The following is a 13896-nucleotide window of genomic DNA, read 5'->3' as shown; positions in this document are numbered from 1 at the left end:
GTGCTGCAATTATTCTCTTTTTCTAATGACTAGAACTATTATTTGAATAATATCTCTTCAAGAATCATCTAATTTTGTTATCTTTTCCCTTCTATTTTTCATCTTTTTTTAAAAAAAATATGGGCAATTTCCTCAGATTTTCACATATTTTAATTTTTATAAAAATATCTATCTATTTTAGAGGGTACATGTGTACTGGGTGAAGGGCAGAGGGAGAGGGAGAGAGAGAATCTCAAGGAAAGATTCTGAGCACAGAGCCCAACACAGGGCTCGATCTCAATACCTTGAGATCATGACCTGAGCCAAAATTCAAGAGTTGGATGCTTAACTGGCAGATCTACCCAGGTGCCCATAGGATTTTATTTTTAAGTAATCTCTATCCCCAGCATGGGTCTTGAACTCATAATCCTGAGATCAGGAATCAAACACTGAGCCAGCTGGATACCTGCTCAGATCTTTCTATCTTTTTTTTTTTTTTTTTTTTTAAGATTTTATTTATTTTATTTGACAGAGATTACTAGTAGGCAGAGAGGCAGGCGGAGAGAGAGGAGGAAGTAGGCTCCGTGCTGAACAGAGACCCCGATGCGGGGCTCGATCCCAGGACGCCAGGATCATGACCTGAGCCGAAGGCAGAGGCTTCAACCCACTGAGCCACCCAGGCGCCCCTCAGATCTTTCTTGTAGCTCTTTTGTTAAGTGTTTTCTCCTCTACTGTTAGTAAAAACACTACCAAGACTTATTTCTTGTGGTTTGATAGCACACTTGCACATAATACCCTTCTCTTATTTTATGGAATCATTACCTTCTTATGTTATAAGGACATTAATGTAACATTTCAGGACATTGTAAAAGCTGTGTATAGTTATTATTGAAAATTATATAGCTGAGGTTAAGTGTGAAATTATATTTCCACTGTCCAGAAATTTTCCATCTTAATATCTGGTCCAGTGGTAAGGTTGGTTTTCTTTTGCTTCTGGCAGATTTACTGCCTCTATATGCCCTTTTTGTGTCACCCCCCCCCCCCCACTCCCGACCCCCACCGCCTTAGTTCTTTTTTGCTGTTTATTTGGTCTCTTATCTTTCTGAATTTTTTTTTAAAAGATTTTATGTATTTGACAGAGATCACAAGTAGGCAGAGAGGCAGGCAGAGAAAGGGGGGGGGAAGCAGGCTCCCTGCTGAGCAGGGAACCCGATGGGGGTGCTTAATCCCAGGACCCTGGGATCACGACTGAACTGAAAGCAGGGGCTTAACCCCCTGAGCCACCCAGGCACCCCTCTTGTCCTTTTTTTATAGAGGAGGCCTATACTCTGAGCTAAATGTGAACTCATTGGTCGGCTAGCTCTAGTCTCCTTTTGGTGTGTTTCTCTCCATGCTACCAAGTAGGTGCTGCACCCAGAAAAACTGCTCATGATTTGTGAACTTCTCGTGTATTTCTCTAGGAGGAGAAAAGCACACTGGAGGTGGCCGGGAGTCCGGTAGCGATGCCTGGAAACAGTACATGAGAAGATCCACTTGGTAAGAAAAGGCTTTGGGAGGGTGGGTTTGGAACGTGCTTTTCTGCTTTTCTACTGTATGCTCTTTCTTCGTACTGCTTCACTTCAGTTTGGTTTTGTAATGAAGCGCAGCTGTCCCCTCCCAGGACATCTGTCCTATATTGTTACTTGTCTCCCTTGGTTGTCCCACCTCAGCTAGTGCCTAGGGCTCGACCGTGAAACCAACTCAGTTGTGGTTTCTGTCTGGAGACACCAGAAGAGCAGGACATTGGAGGGTCAGCCAGTAGGAGAAAGTGGGAGAAGCTGTACTTGGGGTTTTCTCCTTGGTTATGGCCACCACCCCTGTAGGTGGTAGGGGCAGCAGCAGAGGGGAAGTGTGCAGGGCCCTTGCAGGCCAGAGTAGTGAGCATGGCTCTTACTGGTGCCTTAGCTTGTTTACCCAGCACACACTGGTGGCTGGTGACGGAGTCTGCTTCAGGGAGGGTTTTCTAAGGAGTTGGTTCTTCTACTTCTATGCTATTTTTTATTTTTTTATATGTTTTTTAAAAGCTTATTTTGGGGGGCAGAGGGTACACGAGCTGGGGGAGGAGCAGAGGGAGAAAGAGAGAGAGAGTCTCTAGCAGACTCCAGCTGAGCACAGAGCCCAGTGTGGGGCTGGATCTCATGACCCCAAGATCCCAACCTGAGCCGAAATCAAGAGTTGGGCACTTGACCAGCTGAACCACCCAAGCGCCCTGCTTGTATGCTGTTTTTTCTCTCCCTTAGATAGAAATGATTTTCCCAAGTGTATTAAAACAATATGTGGGTCAGGCCCTTGTTATGTTACAGAGCAAAGGTTGAGGATCCCAGGATGCTCATTTTGGTCTCATTTATTGCTTCTCACTAGCCCTCTAACCTCAGGTGGATTCTCAACCTTAGTCCCTTAGAGCTTCAGTGACTTGATGTCTGTCTAGAAATTCTGAGGAGCTTTTGGCTGTGCTTTAAGTCTCAGACATATGCACCCTCTCCTGGTTCCATTTCTTTGTTGTGGGTTTTGTTTGTTTCCTGGTACCTGTTCTTCAAAGTCAGTTATGTTCTTTTACTTTCGTTGCGCACCTGAGATTTAGAGTGGATCCCCATATTGTGTCCCAAAGACTACGAATAACGTTTTTGAAACGTGTTTTTCCGGATTCTGTTCTCTCCTTTGTCTTTTCTCTCTCATGCAACTGGATCTGTACTAACCTTGTTTTGTATCTTAACTTTTTTTCTGTACCAACTTGTATCTTGGGACATTTCACCTTGTTATATACACAGATGTGTATATAACAGGTATGTGTATATAATAGGTTTTCTTAATGACATTAAATATTCTAAATTATGTATATACTATCCTTCATTCAATTTTTTTTTTCCTTCTAGTACCATCAATTACAGTAAGGACCTTCCTCTGGCTCAAGGAATCAAGTTTGAGTAAAGGTGACAGTAAGTTGGTACTACTTCAGATTCTTGGACTTTCTTCTGAAGAAGATGAAGGAAGTTAAGATTTGTCCTGAATAAATGCATCATTTTGATTATGACGGTGGCTAGTCTCTTAACCCTGGGCCCCACTTAAATCAAGAGACTTAATTTTTAAAAAATAAAACTAAATTGTCATGATATAGCCATATTTAATAAAAGGTAAGATGAATTTTTTACTAGTAGTTGATGAGTTCCTGAATTTTTTACTACAGTTTTTTTTTTTTTTTAAAAAGGAGTAGATGCCATAGGAGGAAATTGGAAAAACACAGAATAGAAAAGGAAGAAAATAGAAGTCTTGGTAGATGCAGGAACATCTGAGTGTGAGTAGAGATTGCTTTAGTGAGTATTGACGGACATTAGCCTCTAGTGCGTGTTTGCAGGGAGTGTGTTTGTATTCCTTGCCTGTAGATTAGCACAGAACAGCATCGATGTGGTATGACTTGCTGTGTTTGAAATGACTAAGGGTGTTCATCACCATTATGGCTTCTCTTGCTCGTACTGGCTTTATGTCACCACAAAAAAGATACAGCACGGTGGACATAGGTTTTGCACCTGCCTGTGTTTATGAAGAGTATCATCTGGGTTTCTTATACAATCTTAGGGCATTTTCTTTATAACTATTATATTTGTGCGGTTGCCCTTGGATTTGTTCTGGGAGAATGACCACTATGTATGTGGCAGTGTGTGGCTTTTGTGAAAGGAGGAAAGGAAGTTCACATGTAGAACTTGCAAAGCAGAATCTGCTTCCTTCTCTTGGGAAACTGAGCCCTTTGGAGTGGTTCATTTCAGCCCAGGGTTGCCTCTTGAGCCCACATTGGCTCTTGAAGGTCTCCTGTCTTCCTGGCCATCTATACTGCCCGGCTGGGTTAGACCTGGGCAGAAGCCTTCCAAGAAGATTGTATTTGTAGGTAATCGGATGCATTAGGATGTATGGAGAGATTTGGACAACCGGTAAAGACTGGCTTGAGTTATGACAAAGAAGTAAGCAAATGAAAAAAATGAAGCAATTGAAAATTCATCACAGTGAGAAAGGTATTCATATTATGTCCTGGAAGTAAGAAATAGTAACAAAGGTTGATGGAGGTAGGGAGGTAAATTCTGAAAGAAGCTCTGTCTCAGAAGGGCAAGTGGGAGGTCAGTGTGGAGACAGGAGGGATGGCTGTTTCTCAGAACATGTCTTAGAGAACGGTTTGATTCTTCAAGTCAAGAAAATATGTAACTTTGATTAAAATGAAAACCCACACACAAAAAAATGATGTTGGAGAACGAGGTGTTTGGAGTCATTCATTTCCAGACCTTTCCTCCATCCCCATGCCCAGAGCGCGCGCGCGCGCACACACACACACACACACACACACACACACTTGTATGTACTCTCTGCTGTACACACACTTTACTCTCTATTGACCTAGGTGACCTTGAAACATCTCATGAAATGATCCTACTGAAGACCAAGTTTTCGCCATTTTTTAAAGTCTCTCATCGACTGGATTATGCCATATTGCGATATCTTTCCTTTTAAAATAAGTGGTTCCTTAAGAAGATCATGGGATTTGCACATTAACTTTAAAAATCTTGCTATGGCCTTGTTTTGCCCCCCTCCCTTTTTTTAGGTTTCATTGTTCAAGTATTTTAGCCCTGTCTTAGGGACTATAGTCCTATCTGAAGAAAGTAAAGCCCCATTTAAAAACACTTTGAGGAATCACATACTGATAGGCCATTATTATTTTGTGAAATTGTTCAAGGTGATTTTTGATTGAAATATTTTCTCATATCCTTGGTTTTCCCAGCATATTATTTTTAAACAAATGTTTTAAGATATAAGCTATATCACTGTGTTTGTTTTAACTTAAAGTTTTTTACATTTATAATTTCTTTCTTTCAGGTTCTTAAGGAGGCTCTCCATCCCTGTGTATCCGGTAAAGTCATGATACGGTGGCCAATTTTCTAGCATGCTGGGATGACTGGCAGATCTAGTCTTAACATACAGAAATTGAGTAAAATTAATTGATTGCCTTTTTTTTTTGAGACTAATTCATAATTTTTCTACATGTTTCTAATAATTATGAGGACCTATTTTTGTCATAATGCTTATTATTAAAAAAATTTGCGCTACAGTTGTCCCTCTCTGTTCTTTTTTTTTTTTTAAGATTTTATTTATTTATCAGAGGAGGGGGGAGAGTGAGCACAGGCAGACAGAATGGCTGCAGAGGCAGAGGATGAAGCAGGCTCCCTGCTGAGCAAGGAGCCCGATGTGGGACTCGATCCCAGGACGCTGGGATCATGACCTGAGCCGAAGGCAGCTGCTTAACCAACTGAGCCACCCAGGCGTCCCCCTCTCTGTTCTTTTTTAGTGAATCAAAAAATAAACATCGCTTATTAGTATTTTTAACCAAGGAAGTTGAAATGCACATTTGTGTGTGGTGTTAGGGTTGTGTATTTTAAGGCGCTAGGGACCCTGTACTGCTTCTTGTGATCACTGTTTCCGTCGAGCCCCTCCTGACTGCTTGCATCTGGTACTGTAGCCATACTGCCATTTCCCAGCCTCCGTTGGGAGCTGTGGTCAGCATGCCAGCTTCACCACTACAGTGAACCCTAAGTGTCTTGGCATCTTCCCGTACTTCTGCGGTCTCTGGACAGAGCATCCCAATGACTGACCCCAGGATCCTGACTCCTGGAGTTCCATAGGCAGGCATTGGAATACTTGATTGTCCTGGCCTCCATTTTGGGAGGCAAGCACTCATGATGAAGACCTCACACAATAGAGATGAGGCAGTTTTCTCAAAGCAAATAGGGATGCTGTTCCTTTTTTCACTTCTCTCTTCAATGCTGTGCCACTACATAATATTCTTAATGGCATACTTTGTCCCTGGTAATGCTGAAGGGACTGAGGAGTCCGTGTGCTTGCTCTTCTCCCCTTCCCTAGCACTTCAGATCTTTTCTCCTCTAGGCTTTGCTGTAATTTTATTTATCTGCCTATTTGCTGTAGACATTTGCACTGGTAACTGTTTGCAATTTCTATCCTTTTCACACTTCTCTTGTCTTGCACTTAACTGCTCATGTTTGGTTTTCTTCTAGGTGTTTGTTGGCCTTAAAAGTATTTAAGGGCTTGTATGAAGACATTAGGTGCCACAGCCTTTGAGTCCCAGAAAGTGTTGATACGTTCTGATGTACTGAAGTTTTGGAGTTCTCACGCAATCAAATCTGTTGAATTTTTTAAAATCATTTTAGGTAGTCTGTGTACCCAAGGTGGGGCTCAAACTTCATAACTCCAAGAACAAGAGATATACTCTACTGACTGAGCCAGCTAGATGCCCCAAATCTCTTGATCTTTTTCCATCTTAAGTTTAGAAAGTTAGGTTATAAATTTTTCCTCTGCTTTTTTGTTGTTCATTAAATGTATTTTAAATACTTATACACAGTTAAAAATACAATGAGCCTAGAATGCTTAAAACACTGTTCCCTCCTCTTCCCCCCCTACACTTGACTGGAACGACCATCCTCACCTTTTTTGCTGTTGCTAATTCCTAAGTAATAAGCTCCTACTGTGATTTTTCAGCAAATCAGTTCAGATATTAAATGCAGAGTTCTCAGTGCAGTAGGTGAGGATTAACTTTTTTATTAGCATTTCCCCAGACATAAAGCTGCTTTCCCTGCATTCCTCTCATCTCTTCATACATACTGTGTATGTGAACTCTGTAGTCATAGTCTGTAGTCATGACTTAATTACGACTGTGCAAAAGGCAACAAATCATGTCTGCTTTCTTATCTCGTCTTTTTCCTGGAGTTTGTAATTGCCCTTATTGCTTTATGTGCTCTACATCTGTTTTTTTTATTTCGTTTTGTTTTTCTAATTGCGTTAAACTACGGCATAACCATTTTTGAAGTGTGCAGCTCAGTGGCATTTGGTACATTCACTCATGGGTGCAGCAGTCACCACTGACTGGTTCCAGAACATTTTTGTCATCCCCAGACGGAACCCCATAACCCATTGACCAGTACTTTCCCCTTTTCACCCTATTCTCCAGTCACTTTTGTCAACCAGTCTGCTTTTGTCTCTGGGTTTGCCTGTTCTGGATATTTCATAAAAATAGACCATTACTAATTATTTCAAAATTCCTGGATTCTGTCACATGCCTATTAATATTTTCCAGTTACTCAGGAAGCTGTTTTTATTCTTCCTGGGATCCCCTGTCCAGTGCTCTTTGTTCTCTGCTTCAGTGAGATGGGTTGCTCCTTGCTAGCATACAAGTGACATCTGCAGATTTCCCCTTCCTTTGCTGCTCTTCTGCATTAGAGACTCTCGATCTTCCTGGCTCCCATGTATTTTGTCCGATTGCTTTATACTCTAGTCTTGCTGGAGCACATCCTGTGGAAACTTCCCAACTGGTAATTTCAGAGATAGTTTTTTGTTTTGTTTTGTTTTTATTTTTAGAGAGGAGAATTTTTTTTTTTTTAAGATTTTATTTATTTATTTGACACAGAGAGAGATCACAAGTAGGCAGGGGAGCAGGCTTCCTGCTGAGCACAGATTTCCCCAGGCGGGGCTTGTTCCCAGGACCCTGAGACCATGACCTGAGTCCAAGGCAGAGGCTTTACCCACTGAGCCACCCAGGTGCCCCAAGAGAAGTTTTTTTTGTTGTTGTTTTTGTTTTTAAGATTTTTATTTATTTGAGAGAGAGCAGAGAGCATGAGTGGGAGCGGAACGAGAAGGAGAAGCAGAAGCAGACTCCCCACTGAGCAGGGAGCCCAATGCCGGGCTTAGTCCCAGGACCTGGGATCATGACCTGAGCCAAAGGCAGAGGCTTAACCCACTGAGCCAGCCAGGCGTCTCTTGGAGGCAGTTTTTGCAGAATCTTGGCAAGGGCATTCCCCATGTTGAATGGAAGGTTCAGTCTAGTGTTCTGGGTTAAAAATACAGAGACTTTTTTTTTCCCCCACCCATTGGAAAAGGCCCATAAATGTTTTTGTGGGATTGGCCTATCGGTGTTTAATCCATTTGGCCTTAGGGTATATGTTATGACTTGATCTAAATTGATTTCCCCTTCAGATATTTAGTACTCACCCCAGATTTCATGAATGAATTTCCCTTTCCTCACTGTTGCCTTTTATAATATGATACATTTAATTCCTGTGGCCTTTATCTAATTTTAGAGAAGGAGAGAGTGGAAGGAGGGGCAGAGGGAGAGAATCTCAAGCCGGCCCCAGAGCCCACCCAGCGCAGAGACCAATTTCTGGCTTGATCTCTACCCTGAGATCGTGCATGACCTGAGTTGAAATCAAGAGTTGGTTGCTTAATTGACTGAGCCATCCAGGTGCCCAATTTTTCCTGTTGCCAGGCCTTTAAATTCCTGTTACTAAAGGTTTTTTTTTTTTGTTTGTCAAGTCCCATACAGACAACTTGTGTGACCTTTAGAAAGCAGCTAACCTATTTGAACTTAATTTTCTTAACTATAATCTGGGGTCTGCCAGTTTGGCTGCTTTGTTATAAGCTGCAAAATAAACCATTTTGCCTTTAGCAAAAATTAGAAAGGTCACACTCACTTTGCTCCTGCAGATTCATTTTCCAACATCGTCCTGGCAGTGTGTCTTTCAGGGCTGACCTCTGGACTCCTTCACCTGGGCTTTCTTTGTGTTCTGGTTTGTGATTGTTTGGCCAGTGGTAGAGAATCAAAGCTTAGAGGTCAGAGTATCCATTTCCCCACTCTCTGTCAGCCTTTGATAGTTACTCTCAGTGGTTTTAATCCTATTTCTGTGACTACAGACCTTGTCGTGTCCCCTCTGCTGTGATGACACAGGATTCTGGCAACACCATACCTATTTCTTGCCCTTCATTCCCCAGGTGCAAATGGTGTTGTGTTGGTGCTTCCTGGGTTTGTCACCTTCCTCAATTCCTTATTCCCCAGACATAGCTGGGAAGCAGATAATAATGAACTGTCTTGTCATTCTGCCAGAATGAATGAACTTCAACTGTTTGGGGGCCTTTTATTTCCTTTACTATTACTATTTTCCTTTACTTAAAAATTAAAATCGTGGGGCGCCTGGGTGGCTCAGTGGGTTAAGACTCTGCCTTTGGCTCAAGTCATGATCTCAGGGCCCTGGGATCGAGCCCCACATCGGGCTCTTGGCTCAGCAGGGAGCCTGCTTCCCCCTCTCTCTTTGCCTGCCTCTCTGCCTACTGGTAATCTCTGTCTGTCAAATAAATAAATAAGATCATAAAAAAAAATATTAAAATATTGAAGCAGCAGGCAGTTGGGCTGGTGTTGATCCTTTGCCTGTCAGGTATGTGACCTGCTTGTTGTTTTGAGGAAGAGCATAATCACTGTGTTAATCGAATGCTGAAATCAAGGAAGCGTAATTCCCAGGATTTGGAAAGAATTATATTATCTTGGAATGAAATGTGGGTGATGGTCTGCTAAAATAATATGTTCTACTCAACAGGGCGGTAATAATACCTGCCATAATTTTTAAGGAAAAAAAAGAAGTAACACTGCCTGGCACATGGTGAGGGCTCCGTAGATGTTGACCACTCTTATTAGAGTGTTTTCCATATTTTCCTAAAAGAAACGTAGAAGGATATTTCATGTTTTTGAAAAGGGATGTTCTGGGGGGTTTTCGTTGGAACTAAATTTATCAATAAAATAGAGAACAACTTCATAGTACTCAGATTTTATTGATTTTTTTTAAAGATTTTATTTATTTATTTGACACAGATCACAAGTAGGCAGAGAGGGGGGCAGAGAGAGAGGAGGAAACAGGCTCCCTGTTGAGCAGAGCAGCCCAATGCGGGGCTCGATCATAGGACCCTGGGACCATGACCTGAGCCAAAGGCAGAGGCTTTAACCCACTGAGCCACCCAGGAGCCCCGCCTGTGTATTTTAAGATTCCAGTTGTAGGTGAGATTTCCCTTTCCTTATGTGTAAGTTATTACATAGAATTGACTTTCTAAGGTGGATTAGGTTTGAAAATGGAAACATGGGGCACCTGGGTGGCTCAGGCCGTTAAAGGTCTGCCTTCTGCTCAGGTCGATCCCAGGGTTCTGGGGTCAAGCCCCCATGGGGCTTCCTGCTCAGTGGCAGTTGGCTGCTCTCTCTCTCTGTCCTTTCCCTGCTTGTGCATGTGCGCTCTCTCTCTGTGTTAGATAAATTAAGTCTTTATTTTACAAAAATGGAAACACAGATCCTGTCAGTACTTTACATTTGCTCTTGGCTGGTGAAGGTCTTTTAGCCCCTCAACTCCAGAGTTGGGGAGGTTTGACCAGGATTCATACTATGGCGTTGTCTTTACGGCGTTGAGCTGTAGGTGGCGCTGCTGCTCAGAGCAAATGCGCAAGTTCGGCAGGAAGGAAGTTGTGTGGACTGTCCTAGCCAGGAGGTCACCTGGAAAAGGTTTTGTATTCAGAAGAAGGATGTGCTAAGCACCATGCCCTACTTGTATGAAATGCTTTACATTCCAGCACCATTGGTAACCCGCATTTCCTACCTCTGGTCGGCTAATGACACATCACCTGAGCTTCCGTGGGTGATTGACTTTGGGTAAAATCTGAGCACGGAATGTCAGTGAAAAAATAGTATTTGGGCTGTAATTGCACAGGAGTATCTTTTGTTTTAAGTTAAGAAATATTATTAAGTTTCATTTTCCATCCACTCCCCGCCTGTCCCTCGTGGAGCCTATGTGTGAGGTTATTCCAGTTTGAACTACTCCAGGGGACATTTTATTTCTTTTACTTACACTTTTATGAACTTTTATGATACTCACTATGTTCCAGGCACTTTTCAAAGCACTTAACAAATAGAAACCCGTTTAATTCTCATAACAAGTTATGAAATAGGTACTCTGATAATCCACATTTTATTAACGTGGAAATGGAGGAACGGGGGGGGGGTGGTGAGTAACTTTTCCCCAAGTCTACCAGCTGATAAATGGTGGGGTGGAATTTGAACCCAGGCAGTCTGGCTCCAGAGTTAGTAGTGCTCTAATAACGAGTCATCTAAAATTAATGCTCTCCTTCCTTGCGTACCTCTTTCTAATCGCTGTCCCTTCATTTTTTTCTTCTATGATTTTATTTATTTTTTATTTTGATATTTTCACAACCTTCAGAATTGGAGTACAGTACAAAGAACTTCTTTCCCTTCACTATTTGAGACAATGTAGTTGACCCCTCCCATCACCCCAAATCCTTGAGTGTATATTTCTTACAAATGACATTTTCCTATGTAACTGTTACACACCATCAAAATCAGGGAACTACTGATACATTACATCTTGTTCTCAGATGCTGTTCTACTTTAGCCCCTTGTATCAGTAATCTCCTTTATACCCAAAAGGAGCTGTGTTATTCTATCTACTTTTTCTTTGGTTGTTTTTTTTTTTTTTTTGCTTTTATAACCATGACACTTTTTTTTTTTTTAAAGATTTTATTTATTTCTTTGGCAGAGACAGATCACAAGTAGGCAGAGAGGCAGGCAGAGAGAGAGGAGGAAGCAGGCTCCCTGCTGAGCAGAGAGCCCAATGTGGGGCTCGATCCCAGGACCCTGGGATCGTGACCTGAGCCGAAGGCAGAGGCTTCACCCACTGAGCCACCCAGGCACCCCAACACTTTTTAAAAAGATTTTATTAATTTGAGAGGAAGAGCACAGAAGGAGAAGCAGATTCCCTCTGAGCAGAGAGCCCCCACATGGGGCTCAATTGTGGGACCCTGAGATGATGACTGGAGCTGAAGATAGGCACTTGACTGACTGAGCCACCCAGCCATCCCAACCATGATGCTTTAGAAATTACAGCTTACTTGGTAGAATGCCCCTGAACGTGGTGTTTGCTCATGAGAATATTTGGGCTTAAGGTTTGTGTTGTAAGGGGTGCCTAGGTGGCTCAGTGGGTTAAGCATCTGCTTTGGCTCAGATCATGATCTCAGGGTCCTGGAATTAAGCCCCACATTGCGCTCCCTGCTTAGCAGGGTGTCTGCTTCTCCCTCTGCCTCTCCCCCTGCTCATGTACTCTCTCTTGCGCACAAGTAAATAAAATCTACAAAAAAACTGGTAGAGCAATACAATCACAGAAGTGATGCTGTGTTTGCCTCACTGCATCTTTTTTTTTAAATTACTTTTATTAACATGTAATGTATTATTTGCCACAGGTACAGGTCTGTGAATCATCAGGTTTAACACATTTTACAGCGCTCACCATATAACAGCTTCTCCATGTCCCTAACCCAGCCACCCTCTCCATACCCTCCTCGCCCCAGCAACCCTCTGTTTGTTTTGTGAGAGTAAGAGTCTCCTACGGTTTGTCTCCCTCCCAATCTCATCTTACTTCATTTTTTTCCTTCCCTACACCCCACAACCTGCTGCCCTGCTTCTCAAATTGCTGATATCAGGGAGATCATATGATAATTGTCTTTCTCTGATTGACTTATTTTGCTCAACATAATACCCTCTAGTTCATCCACATCATTGCATATGGCAAGATTTCATTTCTTTTGATGGCTGCATAGTATTCTATTGTATATATACACCACATCTTCTTTATCCATTCATCTGTTGATGGACATCTAGGTTCTTTCCATAGTTTGGCTATTGTGGACATTGCTGCTGTAAATATTTGGGTGCACTTGCCCTTTCGGATCACTACATTTGTATCTTGGGGTAATACCCAGTAGTGGCCTCACTGCATCTTAATAGGTGGGGTGTGGTTGCCATCTGTTTGTTACAGAGGATGTTCATGTAGCTCTCACAGGGTGTTGTCTGCTGGCATTCTCCATTGTAAAACAATTCTTTTATCCTTTGTACATGAATGTCTTTCGTGGGGAGGTACTTTGAAACTATGTATGTGGCCTGTTTTTCCCTCAGATTTTATGTTTATTTACTTACATTTGTATGTTTTTATGTTTTCCTCTTTTAGCCAATAAGTTACATGCTCAGAATAAATTTTGATACCTGATTTGGCTAGCAGGATACCCGTGAAACTAGCTTCTGTGTTCTCTTGATGTGTTCTCATTCTTCTTTAGACCCTGCTTTCCTTTTTGAAGCAAGATGTTCTGGGTGGTTCTTGTAGTTACCTGCCCCAGCCCTGGAATCATCCATTTTCTCAAGCCATTTAGTCAAGAATCCTATTTAGAAGCCAAGACGTATCAACATGAAGATTTCAGTGCTGTCAGGTCCTCACAGTAGACAGAGTTGGGAAATACATGGACGTACAACCTTTCTACATCTGGACAACCATGAGGTCACATCAGAACTTCACAAACCAGTCCAACATCACAGTGCTTGTTCAGTTTTTTTCCTTCCAGGATTTGCTGCTTTTGTCTCTGATAGTTAGAAACCTGCTTCCTAGGACCCTCGATCCTTGTTCTGGTTGATTTCACCAACCCCCTTTTCCCCCAAGGACACCCTGCTCACCTCACCCTGGTTCTCAGGGCACTGGACTTGCCCTCACCATGGACATCTTCCTCACCCAGCTCAGCCTGAGACACCTACCCACAGCTACCTCCTACATGAGGACATCCTTCTTACCCATCGAATGGCTTTAGGATTGCACTGTTGAGGAAGAGAGACAAAGAGGACCTGACCTCTTCTTAAATGTGCAGTTTCGAGTCTAATTCCGAATGGTATTTAGGTGCCCCCCACCCTGCCTGATTGCCAGGGAACAGAGATGCATGGGGCTTCAACTGGACGAACAGAGAAGTAAGCTCTGGAAGCAGAAGGTCCATGTCTAGGGACAGCTCTGTTTCTAGTGGGGTGAAGGCTCTGAGGAATCCCCTGATCTCTCTGGCCCTAACTCTTTCGTGTGAAGTGAATAGGCTGGAAAGTAGTGCCTTGTGGGCCAGAATTGGCCCGGTGCCTGTTTTGTTTGGAATTTAACTTCCATAAAACTCAAATTAAATTTTTTTGAAAGCGTAGGTGGTGTA

At 42.5% G+C, this 13896-nt stretch overlaps 1 protein-coding gene across 2 annotated transcripts in view; it reads left to right on the top strand.

Moving 5' to 3' along the window:
- ALDH7A1 (aldehyde dehydrogenase 7 family member A1) overlaps nucleotides 1-5107 on the top strand; it is a 46816-nt gene extending 41709 nt beyond the window's left edge. Inside the window, exons 17-19 of one of the 2 annotated variants that reach the window (XM_045087111.1) lie at nucleotides 1440-1515; nucleotides 2892-2948; nucleotides 4876-5107. In XM_045087111.1, coding sequence (XP_044943046.1) covers nucleotides 1440-1515; nucleotides 2892-2946 — 131 coding nt within the window. In that variant the 3' untranslated portion in view covers nucleotides 2947-2948; nucleotides 4876-5107. Of the gene's footprint in view, nucleotides 1-1439; nucleotides 1516-2891; nucleotides 2955-4875 lie in introns of both variants that reach the window. The other variant, XM_045087110.1, reaches the window with a different exon arrangement.
- The last annotated feature ends 8789 nt before the right edge of the window (nucleotides 5108-13896 follow it).

This window comes from Mustela putorius, unplaced genomic scaffold (assembly GCF_011764305.1).
Source record: "Mustela putorius furo isolate JIRA1106 unplaced genomic scaffold, ASM1176430v1.1 tig00001059_pilon_pilon_pilon, whole genome shotgun sequence".
In the NCBI taxonomy this organism is placed as follows: Eukaryota; Metazoa; Chordata; class Mammalia; order Carnivora; family Mustelidae; genus Mustela; species Mustela putorius.
Note: the sequence above shows the minus strand (reverse complement) of the source record. Positions and strands in the feature narration are given on the sequence as shown.